Below are 26,078 nucleotides of genomic sequence, written 5' to 3'. Positions count from 1 at the left end.
CCTGGCCTAGGGAGGATTTTAAATTGGGTTTCTTAGAAATTTTAATTACCACAACTCTAAAACATTGGTTTTAATTTGGTTTTATTCGGTGGGGTTTGTGGGTTTGTTTTTGTTTTAAAAAATGTTGTGAGCCGCCCTGAGTCCTTCGGGAGAAGGGCGGGATACAAATTGAATAAAATGAAATGAAATGAAATGAAATGAAGTTATATACATTTTTTTCCTCCACAGAGCTGTTTTATTTTTCTATCACAAAGAGATACTCCAAAATAAATACCAAGAAAATGATATTTGAAGAATATATACATGAAAAGAATAAACAAATCTACCAGGGCAGGTTTCTTCTGTCTGTTAGATGCCAGCTTTATAACCAGGTGCCTTTTAACAGAAATATCCCCTACTGAAAAACTTCAGATTCAACGGTAAATATAACAGCAAGTACACTTTCTTTTTTGTAACTGGATGCTGATTTCAGACAAATCATCTTATATACAAGACCTATTATTTTTACATAGGTCTTACCCTATGATGCAACTACATAAGATTCTTTTAAAGAATCCTTAGACATCTGCAAATATTAACAATACATTTCCATACAAAATACATTTCCATCCCCTGCAAGTCCATTTTCAATTTTTAACTCTACTCTAAAATGCAGCTCTGATGTGAACATATGATCTCCGTTCTATTTTTCATATATAGCAATAACAACATATGATAACAATATATGGCTTATGTATTACTTCACAGCCCTCTCTAAGTGGTTTACAGAGTCAGCATATTGTCTCCAGCAATCTGGGTCCTCATTTTACCAGCCTCCGAAGAATGGAAGGCTGAGTCAACCTTGAATTGGTGAGAATCGAACTGCTGAAAGCTGGCAGTCAGGAGAAGTAGCATTCTAACCACTACACTACCACCACTCTTCTGTGCCACCACTGCTCTCCATATATATGAGACTGTTGTTGTTTTCTATTATCTATTATTTTGTTAAAGTACATTTGTCTCAAGGCTCAGGGCTCTTTACGAAATAGGAATCGTTTTAGTTGCCTAAAATTGAAGTAGTTTGAAAAGAGTGCATTTCATGCACATGCTATATATATGAGCGTAAATGGATACTGATAAATATTCCCTATGACTCACATTGGGTCTATCGTATTTGGAAAATACATTTTTTGTTTTTCCCCCTTTTTAGGCCCTAGCAGGGAATGGATTACCTTTCAGGCTTTTCATTAGACAAATACTGACTAGGGCTGGCACTATAATTATTATAATACTTAATCTCATGGTGATAAAAAAAACCTGCTGAAAAAGGAAAATATTATCTTCATAGTACAATTCCTTGATTTTGTTAAAAATGGTTCTTTGAGCCAGATAGTGCCCCTATCCCCCAAAATATATCATCATAGAAAATATACTGTAATAGATCTGCACATGACAAAATAGTGTGTAGAGTTCAAGAGAAGCTATTGTGGTAAAACCTCATTTAAATAAAATGAAAAATAGATGCAGCACCCTCTCCTCTTTAAAATATTGTTTGTTTTACCAGCACCTCCACAACAAAGTTTCAATCAAAGTTTACTTTTTAACCTGGTGTATTGTGACAATCCCTAAAATTAATTTTGAAATACAACAATAACTAATTTTAGTAGAAAAACAAATAACTTTCATTCAAAACTACTGTCACGATACTTGTACAAATTTATTTTACATTATATATGTATTTCATTTTTTGTCAGCAGGATCTATATTCTTCAGCAACCTGTTTATTTCAACTGTGAACCAAAGTGCAATGTAACTATCTCATAATGTACAATATCATGATCTGCAATCTGAAGATCACAGCAATTCAAAGAGGTAGCTTTTTAAACAACACTACATTTTCAAAATAGGAAACAGGTTTAAAAGAGGGGCCGGCAATCTGAGACCCAAGCACCATGTGGTGAACCATATTCCTTAGCACCCCACATCAACTATAATTTCTCAAAAACTATGGCAACAGTTTCCTACAACTCGAATAAGATGCATATAAAAAATGTAGCATAAGCTACAGATAGATTTAATCCATTTTAAAAATGGAACGACCCTCTTCAAAAAGAAAGAACAATATCTAAAATTCTGACTTTGCCCACCACTATATTCATTATTACCCATGCCATCCTAAAAGTGTTAATTGTGACTTCAGTTAAAGGTGCCCCTGCACTGTTAACTGAAAAATACTGCATGATGCTTATCACAGATACAGTCATAATAATGATAGGACACATCAAAAATATGATACATAGCAAAAAGAATGTATTATTAGAGAAAGCCTTTTGTTTATACTGAAATCTGAGGCAATGAGGCTTGGACTCAGATACAGACAATCTATTTTGTGTCTGAATAAACATTCACATAAACAGAAGTAAATGTTCATGGACAAGTAGAAACTTCAAAAATGAATAAAATGTTTAGTCAAGTTCTCAAGTTTTAAAAATATACTTCATGTTTTGTGAATTCTGAATAAAATGTCAATATTTGTTATATTCAGCCATTGGTTTCAATATGAATTTCAATGTGACGATAATCCAATTCAGTGTAATTAGGTTATAAAGTGAATGAACTAGGGCTGTATATGGATGTACAAGAGCCTAAATTCACAGGCAGAGAGAAACTGGGAGAGATACAATGCTGCCCTCCAGTGTCTTGCTAAAACCTGCTTTTCCTTTGTGCCACAAGGAGTGAGTTTCACACTTTCTGCTAGGCTAATTTGTAACTCTGACATAAGAATTTATTGCAATCCTTCTGTTCTTCATATTCTTCTTTATAAGATAAATTCATTTTTCTTGGTTCTCACGTGACTAGGTTCTTCGATGTCATTTTCATACATTGTGTTGTAAGTCTTGATTTTAAAAAGTGGCAAAATGAAAATAAAATGGAAACTTTAGGTGAATAAATACATATAAAAATCTCATAATTTAAGGTAAACTACTTCCAAAATTAATACTTTTATGCATTTTTAAAAATATATCGAGTGGGATGATAATGAAACAACATGCAAGAAACCAATGCCTAAGACATTGCCATGGATTGATTAGCCTACTCCTTAGGCAGCCTCACTTACTTCATAGACTCAAATTACACCGATACTAAAGAAATGTTCCCAAGCCTGCTTTGACAAACTAAGGTACCCAGTTCGAAGTATATGACCTCATCCCTATGATGTTCTTGAAATTATATTATTTGCTTGACTTCAGGCTGTTTTATTTATGTGTCATTCAGAATAATACCACAGTTTAAAATGCAGATTTGGAACACAACTCCTCCTTCCTATTTCTTTATGTACACATTCAGTGGTGGAACCACTGGAGCATAATATTGATCTTATTTTTAAAAAACTGGTGTGTCTTCTAATTTTTCCTACTTGGTATATAGAACCCCTACAGCTATGTCCACTTATAAATCCAGCACAGTTTAATTAGCAGTGTGGTGATGTTTAACTATAGCAGTTCAAATGTTGGAATCAGAAATTCAGAAAAAATGACTCTTGTTATAGGATATCACATATCACACAGACTTTTCTCCCACTCTCTCATTCAAGTCCTTTTATACAATTTTATACTTTTCTGATTATATTTTACTTATATGATTATTGGATTTATCAAAATGGTCTCTGGAGCGTTGTAATAAAATGGGTGGCTTCATTCCTTCTGCTTTTGCATACAAAATCCTGCTTTGATTTAAAATATTAAATAAACACAGAATTTTCATTGTAAATCATGGATTAAAGAATTCAGCAAGATGGGTGAACTAATGTTGTGGCTTACACAATAAATTAAGGTAAGTACTATAAAGTCAGGAGTGCATTTTTGTCAGATGGAAGCTGCTTCAGTAGGAAGCTTATTATATCATTAGCATACATTCACAAATTCAGTAGGAATAAAACCTGTTTAAAACTATGTCTTTCAGGGTGAAAAGTTATTCTCATGTTTAATGTACCATAAGGATCTCATATGGGATAAAGAAGGAATAAAATCACCATGTGAAATCAAGCAACAGTTTTAATATGCATTGTTCTGGCTACTGAGCATAAACGTCAACACCAGGCACATTGAACTAGACTGATTTCAGGCTGATTTAACAGAATATTTCTGGATTTGGTTGGTATGTGAAGGTATGAGAGGATGAACTTTGAAGAAACAGGTTAGAAAGAGTATTGACACTTTTGAACATTGGTATTGGAGAAGACTCCTGAGAAAACCATGGACTGTTGCATTTGTATGTGGGAAAGACCTTAGAAGATGCTGCTTTGGGAATTGTCAGGCAAGAGACAGCATAGCATAATGGGTGGAGCAAGAGGTTCAGAACTTACCCTCCCTACATTCTCAAGCTGTAAAGATGACAGTGGGAGAATTTTCAGACCTGTAAGTTTCTGTTAATATAGCTTTACAATAAAGTAGAATTACTTTATCTGGTCATGTTTCCTATCTGGACTACCTGTGTAATGAAATGTGGGGATGACCTTGGGGAACAAGGAGAAGAGATGCTGCCTAGAAACAGATAAATCAGACAAGAGAGACAGGAGCTATCAGTGCTGAACAGTCAGAGAAAAAAATAAGACGGATCCACCCAAACAGATCAAGCACTTAAAACTGGCAGCAGGAAGTCTGTACTTTCAGACTTGCAAGATTCTGTCAAAATAGGCTTAAAATAAAATAAAATAAAATAAGTTAATCTAGTCCTGTTTCCAGTATGATTTAGCTGGGAGAGATGACATACTCGTAAGGCTGACATCAATCTTGCAAGTCTGAAAGTAAAATTCTCACTATGTAGCAACCATTATGAGGTTGGGGACTATGATGGTTCCCTAAGTAGCATCTCTTTGTCCATGTCCCAAGGTTTTTCCTATATATTATTACATCTGCTAAAAACACAAACAAATGGATTATTGGATAAATTAATCCAGACTTCTCACTCATGACACAAATGACCAGACTTAAATTATGGCATTTTGGAGACTTATACCTCTAGCTGTCTGGAGAAGCTGAGAAATATGGAAAGAAAGAGAAGAAGAGGTTAATCAGCAGCAAAAGTATGGGTGCACTATTGGAAGACCTGAAGGACTAGGTTAGGGACAGATAATCATGGAGAAATCTATCTATGTGATCACTAGGTTACCGATGGTACACAATCACTCAATCAACCCAGCTAAAGATTGTCTATCAGCATTGTACTGACAACAAGAACAACTTTGTTAAATATAAAATGCATATCAACAATAAAACAGTGCTGGACATATTCTTGTAGGAAAACTAAAAAGGCTTGAACTAAAATTTGTTCAGGTTCATAAATTACAAATTTTATAAGCTCATCATAAACATAGAAACTTTAAAGCTTTCAGCTTATACCAGTGCTGGCACACTTAAGTTTACAGCTTAATTAAGAATGTCTAAATACAGATAATCTTATTTCAGTTGAAAATTTGGATTATTATCATTTCCAGTGACATATATTTTCTGCTGTTATTATTTATTTTTCAAAATGATTAAATACTATACCTTTCAGGGTAAAAAGCTATCTATATGGTTAATGTCCTATAAGAAACTCATATGGGATAAAGAATGACTAAAATCACTGGAGGTGTTCCAATATTTGTAATATGTACTGTTCTGAATGTACTGATCTGAGCAGAAAGTTCAATCACAGGCATAAAAACCTAGAGTGATTTAAGGAATAGACTGAACTCCTCTGGATTTGGCCTGAATGTAATATTTGTATGTTAGAAATTATGAGGGCCCAAAATTTTAGAAAAAAATAATTTTAGTCAGTTGAATCATAGTGGGACTTTCCCAGAACATCCAAAATCAAATATCTGCTCTATAAAAGAATGCCAGCCTTTAAAGAAACTACTAGTTCTTGGTGTTAGGCCTTTGCATATATGCATAATTGCAGGACAATTACCCAAATATTGTAAAGATATTAGAGCTGGCATCCAACAAAATATAATGTTACTTAGAAGGATTTTAAACAATTAATTTATTATTATTAGAATTAAAAGTCAATGAAAGTAAAACTGGCTAGCCGATTAAGCATGAATGTAATAAATTGATTCATTACTCAAATGGAAATATATTTGCATTAATGAGAAATTTAATATTAGGACTTTGCAGACTTACAGACTTACAAGAGAAGAAATTAACACATCCCTTTCTACCAAAACTATATATAAATTATCAGAAACTGGGAAGAACAAGTCATTGTGTGTCCTGAGGACTTCTAAGGCAATAAAGAGTCAGTAAAGCCTTTCTGAGTTAGACTTCTTTAGCATATAAAAAAAATGTTTCAGCTCATTTCCTTTTTTTCCTTCTGTCTGCGGATTGGAGATATTCTACCATAAAATGTGAAGTCTACTTTTACATCCCTCATCATGTTCCAGAAATCCTCAATCAAAAATATATTTATGTGTGTGTATAATTCTTTCTGAAGCCAAAATCTTCCATTCATCCTGTTTTATTAGAAACTAGGTGTACCCGGCCACGCGTTGCTGTGGCTCAGTCTGGTTAAATGGAAAAGAAAGAAAAGAGAAAGCGCACGTTTGTAATATGTTTAATTTCACAATGCTTGTGGGTATACAATATTTTTTGTTGTTCCATTGTCTGTGCAAATATAGAGATTGTCTGGTTTGTCGACTCTAGAACACGCAACATATAATTGTCCATGTGAGAAGCAATCCGTGTCTAGATCTAAACTGCACAATTCTAAAGATTGGCCCTTTTTTGTTTTTACCTGTCACAGGTGTGACATCTATATAATAGTAGGTATATATAAACACGTGCGTATTCGAATGCAACATTGTGTCAAAATGTCAAAGCAATCGGTGAAGAACTTTCAGAGATTTAAGATTTTGAACAAACGAACATTTACATTTTTATTTATATAGATAGTGCTGCAATAGAAATTGTTATACCGAAATTTAAAATTTCAACTGTATTTGATTTAGTTCCCCCCACAAATAAAGATAGATGCTTTGAAATAAACTCCCATTATTTAAGTTGTAGATTCTAAGCTTGATTAGATCTAGATAAGAAAACCTGGATCCAAACCATGGTTTACAGGTTAAAACCAACTGAACACTTTTGATTAAAATTGCAGTGTCCCAAGCATAAGAGTAACCATCTAAAGGGACTATCATTTTCCAGCAAGCAGGTAACTTCATTCTATACCAGCTAATGCAGGGGTGTCAAACTGCCAGCCCACGGGCCGGTTGTATCATATGGAGGCCGCGCCCTCCCCAGCTCCAGCAATTCAAAAAAGGTTGCGATATGTCGTGACATGTCACGTGATGTGGCGAGTTTGACACCTCTGAGCTAATGTTTCCATGTGGTCTTCCAAGGCAACCCCAAGAACTGAATGTTGCTGTAATCCAGTCTTAAGATGATGAGGACATGAGTTGCTGTTGACAAAACCTGGGTTATTAAGACTATGAAATCCCAAGCCTTTTTTTTTGTCTTCTTTAAATTTGTTAATATGTACTTATTCAGTGACTGAAGGAACAATTTAGAGAAAAATGAAAGGTTATAGAATCAAGAATAATGCAAGTAAAAATAAAAATGACTATAAATTAATATTAATGTGAGATGTATGTGATCTCCACTTTCCAGAAATGCTTAATGCAAATTTCTTAGTAGTTCAACAATATTATGTAACATAAAAAGGACCAAAAAGAACCAGATACCTGTTGCAGATCTTCAGCTGTTTCTTGACTTTCTCCATTGATATTCTTATAGGGCAAAATAAAGAGTTCAGCTGAGGTGGGTAACCCTGGCAGGATTGCTACCAAAATTTGTTCACTGGAAATGCTTGTTGCCTAATAAAAGTAACAACACATTAGACATCCAAAATTTTGTCTCTGTAGCTAAAATATACTTGAACTGGTTGTCTTCTAATATATATTTTTCTAACTTTACTGACATTATTAATACAAATAATTTTATTTATTTAATTTATATCCCATCATTCTATTTATTCCAACATTTAATATTCTTTATTAATAAATAAAAATGCACACCACCTTTTAAACCTAGAATTGCTTGGTTTTTGTTTTTGTTTTTTTGCTTCTTTTGCTCACAGTCTCATCATAAAATACAATTGCATTCAAATCTACATCTTCCACCAAGAAAATCCATTTTCCAGTTTTTGATAAGCATTATATTCCCCTTCCTATAGGCATTTCTCAGCAGAGAATCTTGGACAGTGGTAAATGTGATTGCTGGTTTTGGGGACTTAAAATATATACAGTTTAAAGCTATCTGCAAAGAAAATTAATTAATGAACATGAATGACATGAATAAAGATTGTATCACACATTGTGGTATTTACAAAATCAATATAGAAATAAAAAAAACAATATTAGACCCAAAACAACCCAACAAGAATTGTTACACACAAACCAATTAATTCTGAAGTTCAAATTTGGAAGAATTTGGAAGAAAAAAATGTTAAAAATTTGATAAACAGAGGTGAAAAATCATATAACAACCCTGTTTAGATCTTGCACAGGAGGTAGAAAAGAACAGTGGGAGCTCTACCACACATAATATATCAGACTAACTTAATCAGGGGTTCTCTCTGTATTTACAGAAACATGGCCATTGAGTTATAATAACATAAATTAAAAATAGAACCTATAGGACATTCTGTATAGAAATACATATGCATATAGGAATGCCCAGGGGCTGGTTATATGGGACTGTCTGTTTACAATTATCTTTGCTATTCAATAAGATCTGATAGGCTTGGCATCATTTAAACAATGTCATATGATACACTGCAAGACATCTCTGCCACACACCTACTCTACATTCCCACCAAACTCTGGATGTCCTGACCCTGCTTATCTACTGACAGGCCCTAAAAACCTGGTTTCTCCCCCAACATTTCAGTCAGGATGATTTTTAAGACTATCCTGACCATCTTTATTGTTTCTAGTTGATTTAACTACCTCTGCTAAAAAATAGTTAATTATATTAAAATCCTTTAAGACCCACTTTTTTTTAAATTTTGTACATCTCTAAGAATCGCATATCAAAAAGGTAACTATATAAAATGAATGAATGAATGAATGAATATTTTATAATTAAAGCTAGTACCTCTTGAATGTACCTTTTTGGGAGGGGGAGCGATAAAAGCTGTAAATATACCTTATCTCAGGGATGTCAAACTGCCGGCATGCATCATGCTGAAACCGCGCCCACCCCATTGCCGGCAATGGAAAAAAGTCATGATATGTCACAACATGTCACTGACATGTCATGACACATCAGTGACATGTCACGAAACGTCAGTGACATATCATGACACGTCAGTGACGTTGTGAGTTTGACACCCCTGCCTTATCTGCTATAAGGTATGATGACACTATCTAATTTGCATCAAACATATCATAAATGATGTCACTTCCATTCCCCCGGTGTATTTTCAGGTTGGAAACTATTGGAACTCATCAGCCTAGAATTCAAGAAAGTCTGAAATGGATCCCTTCTATTGATGAGTCCAGTTTAAGAAAAGAGTGTTCTCTCTATGGTAAACATAGTTTTAATGTATATTTTATGTGGCCTTATTATAGCTTTCCTATGTCACTTTTGGCCTTCATATTTTCATTGTTGATAATAGCACAATCTGCTCAGGTTTAAATCATGGTGAGTCTAATATGGTAGCCCATGTTTAGCCATTCTTTATGTCTTAACTAAGGTATTCAAATTTTGTACAGAAATATTCCTTGCATCCTGGCGAGAAAATTTGTTTCCATACCTCAATATTTGAAAACTATTTACAGTGAAAATATTCTAATCTATACTTCATCATGTTCTTGAATTGTTCTTATCAATTCCAGACCTTCATAGATAATTAGTAATACAGAACTATGGATTAATTCTGCAAGTGCATTTAGCACAATGGTCCCAGTATCCCTTGATCTGTATTATTCTGTACCATAACATTGAGAAAGTAGGATGATCATTTAACACAGACACAGGATAGACTGCAATGACCCATATGGACAAAATTTTAGATTTAAACAGCATGCAGAGATGAGAATACAAGATAAAGATACCAAACTATATATTTAAAACTCTCTTCCCCAGCTAGTAAAGAAAAGAAATACAACTCCATTTTTAGCATGCTGCAAAAGAACACAATTACAATTATGTGAGACCAAGCATCTGTGACTGTGTATATATATATATAAATTTAAAATTGTATGTGTATGTGTGAATATAGACTTTTATTTTTTTAAAAAAAAATCTGAAATTAAATGGATGAAAATTGTTTATATTAATCTGATAAATGGAAGGAATATTCCTATAAATCATTTTTGTGTCTTAAATTGGATTCAGAATCTTCTAAATGCTCCTTTCAAAGAAATTAGTGGAAGGTAACAAAGCATATAATAAAATATGCATTTTTTTTTTACCTCAACTAGAACTATCTTAATGACATGACCAATATCCCGTCTCCATTCAGGAATATCTGGATTGTATTCATCCAGATTTGGAGAAAACGAAAGCCGTAAAGACTGAAAATGCTCTAGAAGGAAAGGAGAGAAAAAGAGTGAAATGGAAAGAAAAAAACAGAGAATCACAAGTTATTAAATGGTGCTCACATTAAAATAGCATACATTTAGGCAAATAGAAACAGACTAATATTTTAAATTCTAACTAATAAACCCCCTCCAAAATATCTATCACTGCTGAATTTAGACCTTTTGAGGTCCTAAGCTATGTAAAACTTATAGGCCCCTTGTTAAAAAAGTTACACAAGATCTCACAAACATGCATACTAAAAGAGGATCTTGGATCACCACAAATAAAGTGAAAACATACATTTTGCCTTTTAATTATTTAATAGCAAAATATTTAAAGTGAAAAATACAAATTATTTTCAAATGAATGCATTTACTGATTACATATTGATCATTTGCCTGGCTGGATGTCGTCTGTTTAAGTGTAATTTTAAACATATTTTTAATATACAGACAAACAATGCTGACAAAATAAGTAATCAGTCACTTTTATTAACATAAGGAAAAATGAACTTGTTTTCATAATAAGAAAACTGATATTCTAAATTATTGTGAGGCCCTGCAGATTGTGAGGCCCTGTACCAGGGCTGTCAAACTGGCGCCCACGGGCCGGATGTGTCATGTGCAGGCCATGCCCACCCCAGTTCCGCAAAGGCAAAAAACATAATACATCACAATACGTCACATGACATGATCGAGTTTGACACCTGTGTCCTGTAATATAGCTAGTTTAGCTTATGCCTAAATCACCAACTAAAGGGTTTTTTGCATGATCCTTAGAATGCAATATGGTTCTTGTAATTATTTCTCAATTAGTTACTTTGTAGTTCAACTACAAGCACCTGAGGTAAAAAAGCTCATTTGAAAGATTTTAAAGGATTATACATTGAAAGATATCAAAGGTATCTTTGTAAAATACAGGTAGTCCTTGACATATGACTATAATTGAGCCCCAAATTTTTGTTGCTAAGTAAGACAGTTGTTAAGTGAATTTTGCCCCAAATTTTTATGATTTTTCTTGCCACAATTGTTAAGTGAATCACTGCAGTTGTTAAGTTAGTAACACAATTGTTAAGTGAATCTGGCTTCCCCATTGACTTTGCTTATCAGAAGGTCACAAATGATGATCATATGGCCCTGGGACATTGCGACTGTCATAAATATGAATCAGTTGCCAAGTGTATGAATTTTGATCAAGTGACCATGGGGATGCTGCAATGGTCATAAGTGTGAGATATAGTCATAAGTCACTTTTTTCAGTACTGTTGTAACATTGAACAGTCACTAAGTGAACTGTTGTAAGTCAAGGACTACCTATATTGCAGTGGTCCAGATAATCACAACTGAGGAAGAAAGAGAGGAGGAGAAAATAGCTGTAGAAAAAGCTCCTAATTGTTCATCTTTCCACTGCATTTAGCAGACTGTAATGCTGTAATTGTATTATGTGCCCATTTTAGAAAGTTAAGGCATTTAAAAAGTCTGCAAACATAACAACCAACCAATGATTTATGCACTGATTTTAAAGTGTCTTCTATATAAATCATACTGATTAAACCAATTTCAATTTTGCACTGACCCAGAACAAATTCTAAATGAAGATAAATCTGAAGCCTTATTGGTAATCAGCTGATTAAGTATTAGTGCTCTGTGAACCAAGTTACTAAAAAGAGACTTAAAACAAGAATCTAGACAAAGTCTTCATTTGCATGTCTTCAAACACATATGGTAGTTTGGTATGTGTCTGTGTGTTTTCTTCAGTATTCCTCCAAATACAGACAGCCTCTATAGCAATTAGGTTGTTTGTATTTTGAAAGGATTCAAATGAAACACTTGAAAACACCCCTCAAAATACGACAAGCAGCATGGCAATTACTTTAAGTAGTGCTGTAAAAAATGAGGAAACTGAGTGGGGATTTATGAGAAGTAATATGCTCAATATTTGAAATTTGTAGGAAGGCCAGTGTTGTGAAAAAAAGAAATATATATATTGCAAAGATGTGCAGAGGCCATCTTTCATTCCAGCTGTTTATACAAATATAGCTTAGTCTCCAAAATTTCCATTTGGGAGAAGATTTTGGAGCAAGTAGAGGACTTTTATCTATAGCATGTAGAGGAAAGAATTAATTTGAAACTCTTACAATCATATTGAGACCTGCACATACAATCATATTGAGACCTGCACATACAAGATAGCATTTGTTCTTCTAGAGGATAATTTACATCAGGACGCTTCCTGGTTCTATTAGATAATCCAGTTGCTTAACCTGTCGCTAATGCTAACCCTATCCTCATCCCTATCCCTATCCTCGTCCCTGTCCCTGTCCCTATCCCCATCCTTAACCCTAACCCTAACCCTACCATATCCCTAATTTGCTTCTTTGTCCCTTAAATCTTATTTTTTCCTGGTGTATCAACAAAAATGCTCACTAAGGGAAAATGATAAAAATTCAGTGCAGCTCTCAGTCGAAATCATGTGTTTATCTCTGTTTCAAGATATGATCCAGGTGTTGAATTGCTGAAAAGTAAGAATTTCTCTTGGTGTAAATCTATTATGAAGTACAAAGAATGCACTTTGTTATGGATAAATAGATCCTTGATCTTATAAAAGATAATAAATATAAGTTCAACTTCAAAGCTCTTGATTAATCTGATTGTCATATAGTTGCCTTGTATACTCTTGTCCTTATGTTCTTTTTTTTCAACCCAAGAACCCAGCAAAGGGGAAATGGCCATGGAAACCTAAGGAATAAATCAACAAAGAGTGAACAAAAACAAGGCTCACCATACACTGCAATCATCTTGGTATCTTGCAGAATTGTGTTTCCTGCAGAAACTTGTACTGTGATTATGTTCATACCTTCTGTAGAGAAGGTAAATGTGATGGTCCCTTCTAGAGTAATTAGTGGCTGCAAAGACATCAGAAGGAAACAAGAAAATTTAATTAATGTAGTAATTAAAAGCCAAGACAAGCATGTTTCTAAAAACAAACTGGGATTAAAGATGTCCTAAGAATCATTAGGAAGCTACTGCCACTGATTTATTTTTCTCACATTTTTCAATTGTATGAAAAAGCATAAATTATGAAAGGTTCCATAAACTATGAAAGCCTGTCATCTAGAAAAGCTACATAAAAGTACCTACATATCCAGAAAACGATGGATAAGTTCTCATAAGATACTAAAGGGGAGTGATAATAAACAAATGCTTGTCTTGGTTTATATAAAAACTAAGCCACAAAATTGGGCTTAGTGATTACAGAATAAACCAAGATGATCCAAATAAATCAAATTTTAGGCTTAATATAATGAACAAATTTTGAAAGTGTACAACATGTACGTATGGATAGATTAGGTAAGATTGATATTTTTCCTTTATACTTCCAGGTATATGTATTCAACTCTGAGAATTCTTGTTAATGATTGTGTTGACTGTAGAAATCTGGAATATGAAGTCTATGCATTGGGGAAATTGCCATGGTTGATAAACAGTGGTTTAATATGACAGAAATTCATTTGAGGAATTTAAAATATTCCATTAATGAAATAACATAAACAGTGGTGTCCAGGATGTGGGAAGTTTTTTTTAAAGTAATGATGGTAAATACAGACATTCAGTCAAAAGACTATCCTTTTCTGTGCGATAGACAACCCTGAGTATAAAAATAGAAAATGGTATACTTTCAAACCCTAGAATAACAGACATACATATAAATGAATATGAAGCTAAACAATTATATTATTTTAAGCTATATTTTGCATGATGGGAAAAAACAGAATCTTTTGTATTAATCAAGTAATCTGTAATCTGTTTCTTGAGTTAATTCTCCCCCATTAATTAGCCTTTGATTTCACTGCATGAAATACAGACCTCAGTGTTGTTTCCAAACCACCAAATATAGGTTAGAGTTCCAACTTGACTGGGCCATAATATTGCTGTGGCATTAACTTCTTTGTTCTTTGTTGTTACAAATGGAAGTGACAAATGGACATGCTCTAAAGGACCTAGAAATGAAAAAGAAATAAGAAAAATATGTTCATAAAAAACATGAACAGATTTTAAATTTTATGTTCTGCAGTTTCAGTAGGACTGTAGGCTACTTCATTTACAATCTAATTTCAGTACTGTTGCAACTTGCATGTGATTAGAGCAGTCTCCTACAGGCTATGTATTCACTCAGAGGTGTAATGAAAGGAAAGGGAAAGGAGAAGGAGAAGGAGAAGGAGAAGATAGACATCTAAATTCTAGAAGAACCCAAGCTTATGACTACCAGAAGAATAGCTACCATATATCATTTCAGAAAAAAGGGGAACCTTTTCTGTTTGAAGTGAATAATGTTCCCATTGTAGAAGGAATTAGAATAATGAAATAATTGTTTCAAAGGCCTGTAAGCAAATCCTGCAAATCCTTGTCTCCAAATACTACTTCAGAGTAATATTGATAGAAATAGTATGACTTAATATGTTTCGTGACTTTAATGCATCATCTTGCTCACATTCAAATAAGGCAGCATATAACTTGTAATGCAAACTTCCAAAGTTTGAAATCATTTTCCAGTAAATGGTTGTAATCCCATAGAATGCTGTGTATATACATAGGAAGGATATGTCCCAAACAGAATGAAACTGGTCACATTCTGTTTCCTAGCTATCAGTGTGCATAAAAACACCACACAGGATCTTCAGTGTATAAAAGTAGAGAAATTTCCTCTCTTTTCCCTCCAAGATGGATAGGAAGTCATGTAAAGCCTCATCATATATGAGAACATGACACATGTATCATCTATACTGTATTTCTCTGGTGTGATAACTTATAAAAAGCAGTGCAGGCTGTACATTCAAGTGCTGATTCAAAAACCTCATCTGAAGAATAATGCATATATTGTTCATTGAAAGATCTGCTGTTTTTGATATTGATTTAGGAGGAAAATCACTGAAGCAGGTAGTTCTAATTATTACAATTAAGATAAAAACACAGATTTAAAAATGCAGTTTTGGAACAGCAGATGGTGTTGTACTACTATTTACATGACATAGTATCTAACAAGAGTTGGAAAATTCTTTGTACTCTTTGAATTAAAAATGTTTGCATTCACAAGGATTAATTAATTCCACGAAGCATATATGCTGGAGAATCTATGTTCTAAACTGGAGGTTATTAAGGGATTGTGCAGATACCAATTGTGCAGATAACTGCTTATTTCTGAGGCAAAGATGTAGTTTAGGTGTTGCTGTCACAAATGCACTTTGTATAAAGCAAGTAGGATTTTGGGGGGAATTGAATCAAATAATTTAAAAACCATTGTTCTAGATATCCTATTGAAAAGTATGATAACAGTGGTTATGTAGGAGAAAGGTATATTTCCCTTTAAAAAAGATTAGGTGAAATGAAAATACTTCAGCTGTCACAAGAGAAAACATTGGTGCGATTAGTTGAAGCATCCCTGTATGCTCATAGATTCCCATAGTTGTATGGCATTGCACACAATAATTCTTTTGAAATTGTTATTCTATTTCATATGTCATTAACCTTTCATTAGTTGCTTTTTAAAATGGATGTTTCACTGTTGTAATAACTTTAAAGCAAAGACTGGTAGTGTGATGGATTTGTATTCTCCATCACTTGAATTTTCTTTCTGTCCTTCAAAACAAGCAACACACATGAGGGAGTCAGTGGAATATAAGTGTTAAAGAGTTAGATTAGGCATTTAATATGTCATTAAAATGTGACATGGGGAAAGAACAAGTAAAAAATATATGATAAAGTAGATAAAAAAATCTTAAAAAGCACAATAAGAACACAATCATGAGAGGAATTATATAGAAAATAATAAAGAAAACAAAATTATCAACAATACCTATGAGGAAAATTGGTATAAAATGCTTTACTTATGGTAATAGCTCCATCAATAATTAAATAGATAAAGCATATAACAAAAAAGGGGTAAATGTCAGTATAAAGAAGCAACTTTGTATTACATGCAATGGTTATGTAAAATAAAATACCTCATAAGTATTGGAAAGAAATATATAACATTAAACAAATAAACAAGCAAAAAAAAGCTAAATATAAACTTTGAACTGAAACCTCATGTAGGTTTATTAGGAATTACTCCAGAACATATAAACAAAAAATACCATAATTTATTAATATGCATGTTAACAGCCACAAAGACAATCTGGCACAATGAAAAAGAAATACTTTGCCCATGGTACCAGATTGGGAAGCAAAACTTGGAGAATATGCAATAGTCAGGAAACCCAGGTTCCAGTGCTTTGTTTGGCAGAATGACTTTGGAACAAGAAGGATAATGGAAATCAAGACAAATCTGGATCAGCCTTTTAGATCTGTAAGTGAATAAGACTTCGTTCTGTGGTGAATTGATTCAGGATGAATAACAATACATATGAAATAATTTAAATGGGCCAAATCACATGAAACTGAAAAAGCTTTTAACATTTCAGTGCTCTTCAATGAGTTCTCCTAAGATACAAGGCAAGAATATTGAAATCTCACAGAATTCTAGCATCTCACATGAAATTTCTATCTTTATCTGAAATTGCATAAAATCACCAACATCTTATTAGATTGTAACAATTTTAATTTTAGTTTTAGTTTGATTTCACTGCTTGATGATATATTATACTATCACACAAATATAGTGTTAGCTTCTCTGTGTAAAAATAGAGAATAAACTCACTTTGGTTCCCATCCCAGAATAAAAACTCTAGCAGCTATAGCTGCATTTCTATATGCAGCTTAAGAATTTTACAGCTACACAAAAAGTTTATGAATTTAATCCTTGAAACATTGAAGAGAACATCACATCCTATGCAGTTTAAAATCTGACAAGGAATGTAATAAATTATATGGTGCAATTACATGGCTGTAATCCTGTTACAAGATGGGAATGATACAGACAATGACATTTCTGCTTCAGGTCATGGCCTGAATAAACAAAAAGGTTTTCCTTCAAGTAGCCTTGTTAACTTGCATATAAAGTGGAACAGGATGGCAAAACCTTTCTTAGCAAACAGCAGCAGATTGCTTGACTCTGTGTTACTGTGGGTTAGGTTATTTGGGATGTTACTCTCTCTCTCTAATTATAATAAATTTGAGTGTTCAACTAGTTTATACATAAAATGGAAATGAAGAATATGCTGTTTAAATACTGATTGGAATTCTTGTTTAAATATTAAATTTATTTATTTGTTTATTTATTTATTGGATTTATCTCGTCCAGAGGCAACTTTCGGTGACTTACAAACATTAAAACCAGAAATATTAAAAAGATAAAGCAGCAATAACAGCAATCATAGTTATATTAAACATTTATAACTAAAAGGTTAAAAGAGAGGGGAGAAAGAGGCATGAAAACTATGGGAGGGGATGTGGGATCGTCTCTCAATCTACTAACAACCTCCAGAGTGATACCCACCCATTGGGTCTCCAGACCTGCTGGCAGAGCCCGGTTTTTAGACCCTTATGGAAGGTTGGGGGGAAGGCAATGTAGATCTCATTTTGAGGTATATGATGTTCCAAAGGGCAGGGTGCACCCAAAACAGTATAATTGGTTTATATAATTGTTTAGCTGCACATGTTTTTGGCAGTGCAATACTTAAAAAAGTATATAAATTCTATAGATAAATACAATATTATTGCAATCACATGGACTTGGTGAGAACATCATAGGGTCTGTAGGACAAATTTCCTTGTCAGGTCAAAAAGAAAAGAAATTCAATAACAAGTGTCTGCATCTTGCTTATCTGAAACAATGCCTAAGCCCAGATCTTTTAATATCAAAACACAGAACAAGAGAAAATAAAGTAGATCTAAGATATTCCAGAACAATGGGTCTACTTTACTCAACATTTCTTGGCTTATTAGTTCCTTTTCATATCACCAATTAATTTTTAATAGGGAAAAAATTATGTATACAATAATGCATCCCCTTTTTCCTCACATATGTAAGACGTTTTCAGGGATATAAACCTAAGACAGCTTCATTGAATTCATGTTTAATCTTGTAGATTTTTAATGTGTTCATAATATAGTACAGCATGATTCCCATTTCCCCCCTATGTAAAGTTTTCATAGCACTCCACTGATTCATCCTTTTTCTCTTGTTCTCTATCTCATATTAAGTATTGTACCTAAATCTCACTCTCTTCAACTATTCAGCTATTGTGTGGGAAGGGGATGGAGAGCCCTTAAAAATTGGAAGGAACTTGATGCATTGGCCAAGTGACTTCCTATTCTTTTCCACTGACCCTGGTTTATAACACAGGGCCTCAAGCATGATACAAATTTATGAAAAATCATACTTCTGATGATATATGAATCACTAAAGCAGAGCATCGTAAATCATATCCTAAAGCAATTCCTGTTTATTTTCTGGTTCTTTGCCCTTTCCACCCACTTTTCTAATTCTTGGTTCATTTCCAAAATACCTTTGTATAAAATAAAATGAAACACCTGTACCATCAACAGTTTTTATCAAAAGCAGAACAAATTAATTTGAGTTGACATCAATTTATCTTTAAAGTATTTTTATACCAACAGTAATTACATACAATTTACATGCAAATACAGGACTGCACTGTCAGTCCCCAGGCTGTTTTTGATCTGCGCAGTTACACGGAAGATGCCAACATTCTGATAGATGTGCCTGATTCCATCTTCTGTTGAGCTCAGATTGGCATATGACACAGCACTACCATCTCCAAAATCCACACGGATTATTGATCTTTGAATGTCACCCTAAATAGGAGAGCAGGAAGAAAACATGAGTTTAATGAAAATGGTACAAAATTGGAGACATTTGAATGCTTGCCCTTCTTATCTATTGATTGTCCTGGATGGATAGGCTGCTTTAGTTACAAATGTCTTCAGTTTGGAAATAGAAATCTTTGTTTCCAGGACCCATGGGAATAAAATAAGATAAAATAATTAAAACAAAATGGAATAAAAGATAAATTGAACACAGCCACCATGAATGAAACTTTCCTACCCCTTTACACAAAGGCCTCAGTGAAAAGACCACCATAAATATAACTAGAAATATATAAACAAGAGGATTAACGATTATTGTTATTATTAAACTTGAAGGAAGTTTAATAAAGTCAAACTGTACTTAATGAGGTCATATAGAATCTTGCTAGCTATTAAATAAATCTTGACAAGATTATAAGACAGTGCTTCATTATGTTCAGCTAAAACATAACTGAAATGAAAGGAAGGAGTACAGCCTGAAAAATGTAAAAGTGTGGTAAAAAAGGTGATAAAAAAGGAACAATGAAATATGGTGCAAGTTGTCTTTTATTTATTATATTTCACAAACACACACACACACTTAAATACATCCAGGGTCTACTAGAGTTGGGGAGCCAATGCATTTAAATAAATAAATAAAAATAAATTTAAAAAGTTCATCTCTTACTGAGAAATTGCATATAAGGCAATGTGCATATGGGCATGCATGCACATGTATTATATGAGAGAGATAGAGACATTTTTCTGCTGTAATATTCTTATAAATATTTGAATATGATCATTCTATTCCTCCTTTACAAATAGCATAGTTCTGTGTGTGTTTAACTGGAAGCAATTCTCAATTTTATTCTAGGTTAAATATGCAAAGAACTGTATTGCTATTTTATGCAAACTTCATTTATGCAGAAAGAAATAATGAATCCTCTCTCTCTCTAAAGAAAACACTTTCTCTGGCATTATCAACAGAGAAGTAAAGAATTAATGCATGCCCCTAAAAAAGTCCTTTTGGTGCTCAAAATTGGCACATTTAAACCTGGTGCAAAGATTAAAACAAACAAATAATTTTGGCATTGAAATAGCATCAAAAATGAACAAATTTGCTTTTGTTGGTTTATGTATAGGCAAACTTAATTTGAAAAGCATGAGAGTAGAAGATATGTGCATTTTTACCTTGCAGTGTGTAAATTTTTTTAATTTTTTTTGACGATCAACAGCTGTTGATAGACCCTTTAAAATGTTGATATAAATTGTGGCGATTTCATTAAAGATGATAGCAGATGTGTCAAGCCCCACGGGGCTTGCCATTCGCTGGGGGGGAGACCCGCGACACCCGCAGCAGCCGAGCGCCGCCACAGCCGCCCAGCAGCAGAAAGCCGTAGCAGCCGACACCGCAGCCGCCCGGCTCTCCTCCAGCATCGTCCCAACCTGCAGGTTCACTCCACCCCCCTCCTCTCGCTTCTCCGCGCCACCGCCGCCACCTACCTCGCTCGAGCCGCAGAGACTTCAGGCGGCATTGCCCAGCTCAAGGGCGAGGCGGGGAGCGTACGAACGGAGGCCGCATGCGAACGGAAGCAGCGGAGAGCCAGGGAAGACCGCGGACATCGGGGGAGGGGCCAGCAATGACTGCCGCCTGCACGACCACTGCCTGCACAAGCGAGACTGCAAAGGGACTAGCCAGGACAATGGCAGAGTGCAGCTGCCAAGCGGTCGACGGGACATCACGCCCTATGGAACTAATCCCAGGGAGGGGTGGGGCCGGGCTCCAGAGGCATTTATAGGATTTAGGCGGATGTTGGCTTGCTGCTGGGGGCGGAGGGAAGGGGTGTGGCACCTCGATATACAGCACTGGGAGCAAGCCACTCCCAGTGCTGACTTTGTTTTGGCTGGGGAATAAACCACCCTGCTTGCACCACGTTCCTGCGTTCCTGTCGTCTTTCTCTTCTCGGGACGCCGACGGACGGAGAGTGATAGTAAGTCAGCACTCTTCCCTATCTAATCACCCCATAGCTATTCTCCTTGCTTCGAGGGAATGGCAGAAGGCAAGCAAGACGCTCCTCAGGGAACGAAGGAGGACGTCTTGACTGGAGCTGGAGACCTGACGCCCGCTGTTGAGAGCCTGGAGGCGCAGCCGGCGGTCCGACCCAAGGCGACCCGGGTCACAACCCCTGCAGTCTCCCAGGAGGGCGTGGCCTCCGGGACCATGGGGGAGTGGTGGCAGAGCCCTGCTTTGGCAAACGTGGGGGTGGAACGGGCACGGACCCCCAAAGCTAGGTCGTCTCTCCTGGAGTGGAGAGAAAGGCGTGTCTCAGGCGATGAGGAAGGGGACTGGAGTTATTCCACTGCGCCCGGCGAGTACACGATGGACGTGCTCCGGGAGCGGTTCGGCGAGGTCGGATACCAGGGCCCATCCTCCTGGCAACAGGTGACCGGGTCATCGGACCGTTCGGACTCGACTCGTTTCCGGCTAAGCAGTCCGCGGCTTCGGTTGTCACCGGCCGCTGCCGCTCCAGCAGCCGAGGGCCCAGCTCCGCAGCCCCAACCAGCCTGGTCAGGTGGGTCAGAGGTTAGGGGCGCGTGGGAGGCACCGTCAAGAAGAGTACCAGGGGCCCAGGGACCTGGGCCCGGGACTCAACCCCTATCCACCCCCCATACAGTGGCGCAGGGTGTGGTCCAGCCAGTGGGCCCATGGGGTCTGGGGTTCACTTGGGGCCCACCACCCATTCCCATCACCTTTGATGGCAACCCTGACCAGCTGGCTATGTTTATGAGCCACGTGATCAGCCATCTGGACTGGTACGCTCACCAGTACCCGTCCCAGTGGGCGATGGTGGTCGCAGTCACCGCAGGGTTGCAGGGGGAAGCGGCAGCTTGGGCCGCTGACCTGTACAGCAACCATGCCCAGGAGTTGGGCCATGCAGGATTGTTCCTCGAAGCCCTGCATGCCCGGTTTGAGGACACGGCCCGTCTGCAACGGGCAGAAGCGGAGATCTTGGCGCTGAAGCAGCGGGGCCGGTCCGCAGCTGACTATGTTCGGGACTTCTGGCGGTTGGCGGGCCGGTTAAGTTCCCTATGGCCAGAGCGGTTGTTGGTGCACCATTTCCGGGCGGGCCTGGATCAGGACTTGCGCCAGGCCTGCGTGTACCGGGGAGTGCCCAACCGACTTCGTGACTGGTGCAGAGTGGCAGTGGAACTGGACACAGGGTTGAGAGAGTGCCACAAAGGGGGGCAGTAACTGGCCAGACTCAACGACCCGTGGCCAGGCCGAGGGAGGGTGGGCAGCCAGCGGGTACAGCTAAACTCCCGGTCCCGACTGGTGCTGCCTCCTTCCGCTGCTTCCGGTGCAACCAGCCGGGCCATCGAGCAGCTGAATGCCCAGCCCCCACTCCACGGGGCCCCACAGCCACCGGACGGGCCACACCAACCCCGAAAAAAGGACCTGAGAGATTGAGGGCGGCCAAACATCGCAACGGGCCATCCCGGTCCAGGAGGACGCCACAGCAACAGCGAGGTATCAGGCGGCTCCCGATGACAGCAAGGACGACACAGCAAACGATCCCATGGTGAGTGAGCCAGTAAGACCCTTTGTGCTGCCCATTGTCCTAACCAGCCCAAAGACTGGGATACGAAGGGAGTGCCGGGCCCTTATAGATACCGGGTGTACACGGTGTCTTATTAGTGAGACAGTAGCACGGGATTGCGGCCTTAGGTTGCACCGCCTACCCCAACCCGTTTGATTTGAGCAAGTGGACGGATCCCTCTTGGGGGCGGCGGCTACCCATGCTACAGAGCCAGTCCGCCTGGAACTGGGCGGGCATTGGGAAACCCTTCGCTTCATAGTCGCCCCAGCTATGACAGAGGCGGTGATCCTCAGCCTGGCTTGGCTAGACAAGTGGGGTCCGACCATATGGTGGGAGGGGGGTTACCGTAAGCTCCAGCTTGCAGTGGGGCCCCAGCCACCAAGAGTAAAACACGAGCAGCAGGTCCCGGGGTGTGCGGCCGCTGGTCCACCACAGGGGTGTCAGGCCATGGCACAGGCACAGGGGAAGGAGCAGGGGCCCTTCCCAGCAGTGTACAGCGACCTGGCCGCTGTGTTCAGCGAGAAGGAGTGCGACCAGCTACCTCCTCACCGCTCGACCGACTGTGCGATCGAGCTCCTACCCGGGGCCAAGTTGCCGAAGCCCCGGATGTATGCCATGGCACCCAAAGAGCTCAAGGAACTACGATGGTACATTGATCAGAACCTGGCGAGGGGGTTCATCCAGCCCGCCTGGTCCCGGGTCGCTGTGCCTGTCCTGTTCAAAGAGAAGAAGGACGGATCCCTCCGCCTATGTGTCGACTTTCGGGGTCTCAACGCAGTGTGTGTTGAGCACCTATACCCCCTACCCTTGATGAAAGATCTGCTGGCCCAGCTTGGTAAGGGGAGTGTCTTCACGAAGTTGGACCTTCGGGAGGCGTACTACAGAGTACGAATCCGGCATGGGGACGAATGGAAGACGGCGTTCAACTGTCCTCTTGGTAGCTTCCAGTTCCGCGTAATGCCCTTTGGATTGCAAGGAGCCCCGGCGGTCTTCATGCAACTAATCAACCAAGTGTTGCACAAGCACCTGTACCGCGGGGTGCTCGTCTACCTCGATGACATTTTAATTTACACCACAACCCTGGAAGAACACGTCAGCCTGGTACGTCGAGTCTTACGGAAGCTGCTTGACGCTAACTTATATGTAAAACTTTCTAAGTGCGAGTTCCATCGCTCCCAGCTGGACTACCTGGGGTATCGCATTTCAGTGGATGGCGTGGAAATGGACCCACGGAAGGTTCAGGCAGTGCTGGAGTGGCAAGCTCCCAGGACGCGTCGTCAGTTACAAAGCTTCCTGGGATTTGCCAATTTTTACCGACAGTTTATTCCATCCTTCGCTGCTGTTGCCCATCCCCTAACGGACCTGTTACGTACCAAACATCTGACTGGCAAGCCGAAACCTGGTCAACCATTGCCCTGGACCCTGGTGTGCCAAAGGGCTTTCGAGGACCTGAAAGCCCTCTTCGCCAAAGAGCCGGTGTTACTCCATCCACAGCCTGATGCCCCTTTCGTGGTCCAGGCTGACGCCAGCGACGTAGCCGTCGGAGCGGTACTCCTCCAACGGAACAGTCACGGAACCCTACAACCCTGTGCCTATACGTCTCGCAAGTTCACGACGACTGAAAGGACATGGGCGATCTGGGAGAATGAGGCGTTCGCTGTTCGGTGGGCACTGGCGACGTGGAGGCACCTGTTAGAGGGGGCAGCCTTACCATTCGAGGTATGGACTGACCATAAAAACCTCGAGGCATTACAAGCACCACGATGCCTGTCCCCCAAGCACGTAAGGTGGGCCCAGTACTTTGCCCGTTTCCGGTTCACCCTGAAGTATGTGCCTGGGGGGAAAAATTTCCTGGCGGACGCTCTATCGCGTATGCCGCAGTACCATAGCAAAAGGGAGGAGGTGGTACAGGCCATCATGCCGCCATATAGCCAAGGGGTCGCGCGGCTCAACCCCAATCCAGTGGGGGCTTGCACGTTGCCAGGTTTGCAGGAAGCCACTCGGGCTGACGTCTGGCTCCGGGACCACCCGAGCCTGTTGACACAGAGGGAGGGGGTAGCATGGAAAGGCGACAAGATGTACGTTCCTGAGGTGCTACGAAACACTGTCCTCCACCGGTGCCATGATGCCAAGCAGGCAGGACACTTCGGGTTCCTCAAAACCTTACATCTTGTTCGACGGCAGTTCTGGTGGCCCAGAATGAAGCCGGAAGTGGAAGCATACGTGAAAACGTGTCACGTGTGTGCCACTGCTAAACCCCGTGTGGGAAAACCGCTGGGTCTGTTGCAGAAGGTTGCCGACCCGCACCGTCCATGGGAGGAGATCGCCATGGACTTCGTCATCGACCTACCAAACAGCCGTGGTCACACTGTGATCTGGACGGTCATCGACCTCTTTTCAAAGCAGGCCCATTTCATCCCCTGCAAGGGCCTGCCTTCAGCGCAGCGGCTGGCGCGTCTCTTCCTTCAGCATATATATCGTCTGCACGGAGCACCTCAGCGCGTCATATCTGACCGGGGAGTGCAGTTCACCGCACGGTTCTGGCGTGACTTCCTCCGGCTCCTTGGGACATCCCAAGGCCTCAGTTCGGCGTACCATCCCAGCACCAACGGAGCAGCGGAACGAGCAAACGCTATGTTAGAGCGATATCTACGCAGCTACGTCACCTACCAGCAGGACGATTGGGTGGACCTCCTGCTGTTCGCTGAAGTGGCGTACAATAATACCGTGCATGGCAGCACGGGGTTTACCCCCTTTCGGGTAGTGCATGGGGTGGACTTCGTTCCCATCCCCGAGTGGCCCCAGGGGACAGTCACCCCCCACTCCCCACCTACCTGGATCACACGGGTAACGGACCTATGGGGAAAGGTAAAAGATGCCCTAAGGCAGGCCGAGGCTGCGGTTAAAATGCAGGCCGACAAAAAGAGGGGGGAACACAGGCCCTTTCGGGTGGGGGACTGGGTGTACCTGTCAACAAAATACATCCGGTTGAAGGTACCCTGCAAGAAGTTGGGTCCCAAATACATAGGGCCGTTCCAGATAACACGGGTACTTAACCCGGTAACCGTACGCCTGAGACTTCCCCCCTTGTTGGGGAAAATACATCCCATATTCCACGCAAGCCTACTCAAGCTAGCTGCTAAGGCCCCATTGCAGTCCGCGCCGGGACCGGTCAACAG

General features: G+C 39.0%; 1 protein-coding gene across 2 annotated transcripts in view; it reads right to left on the bottom strand.

Moving 5' to 3' along the window:
* SORCS1 (sortilin related VPS10 domain containing receptor 1) overlaps window positions 1-26,078 on the bottom strand; it is a 424,943-nt gene that overhangs the window by 7,396 nt on the left and 391,469 nt on the right. For both annotated transcript variants that reach the window (XM_015814373.1, XM_029283822.1), the window contains exons 19-23: window positions 19,123-19,309; window positions 14,420-14,553; window positions 13,335-13,458; window positions 10,445-10,557; window positions 7,709-7,840 (exon numbers count right to left, since the gene is read on the bottom strand). In XM_015814373.1, coding sequence (XP_015669859.1) covers window positions 7,709-7,840; window positions 10,445-10,557; window positions 13,335-13,458; window positions 14,420-14,553; window positions 19,123-19,309 — 690 coding nt within the window. The remainder of the gene's footprint in view (window positions 1-7,708; window positions 7,841-10,444; window positions 10,558-13,334; window positions 13,459-14,419; window positions 14,554-19,122; window positions 19,310-26,078) is intronic.

This window comes from Protobothrops mucrosquamatus, unplaced genomic scaffold, assembly GCF_001527695.2.
Source record: "Protobothrops mucrosquamatus isolate PMUCROS unplaced genomic scaffold, P.Mucros_1.0 scaffold245, whole genome shotgun sequence".
In the NCBI taxonomy this organism is placed as follows: Eukaryota; Metazoa; Chordata; class Lepidosauria; order Squamata; family Viperidae; genus Protobothrops; species Protobothrops mucrosquamatus.
Note: the sequence above shows the minus strand (reverse complement) of the source record. Positions and strands in the feature narration are given on the sequence as shown.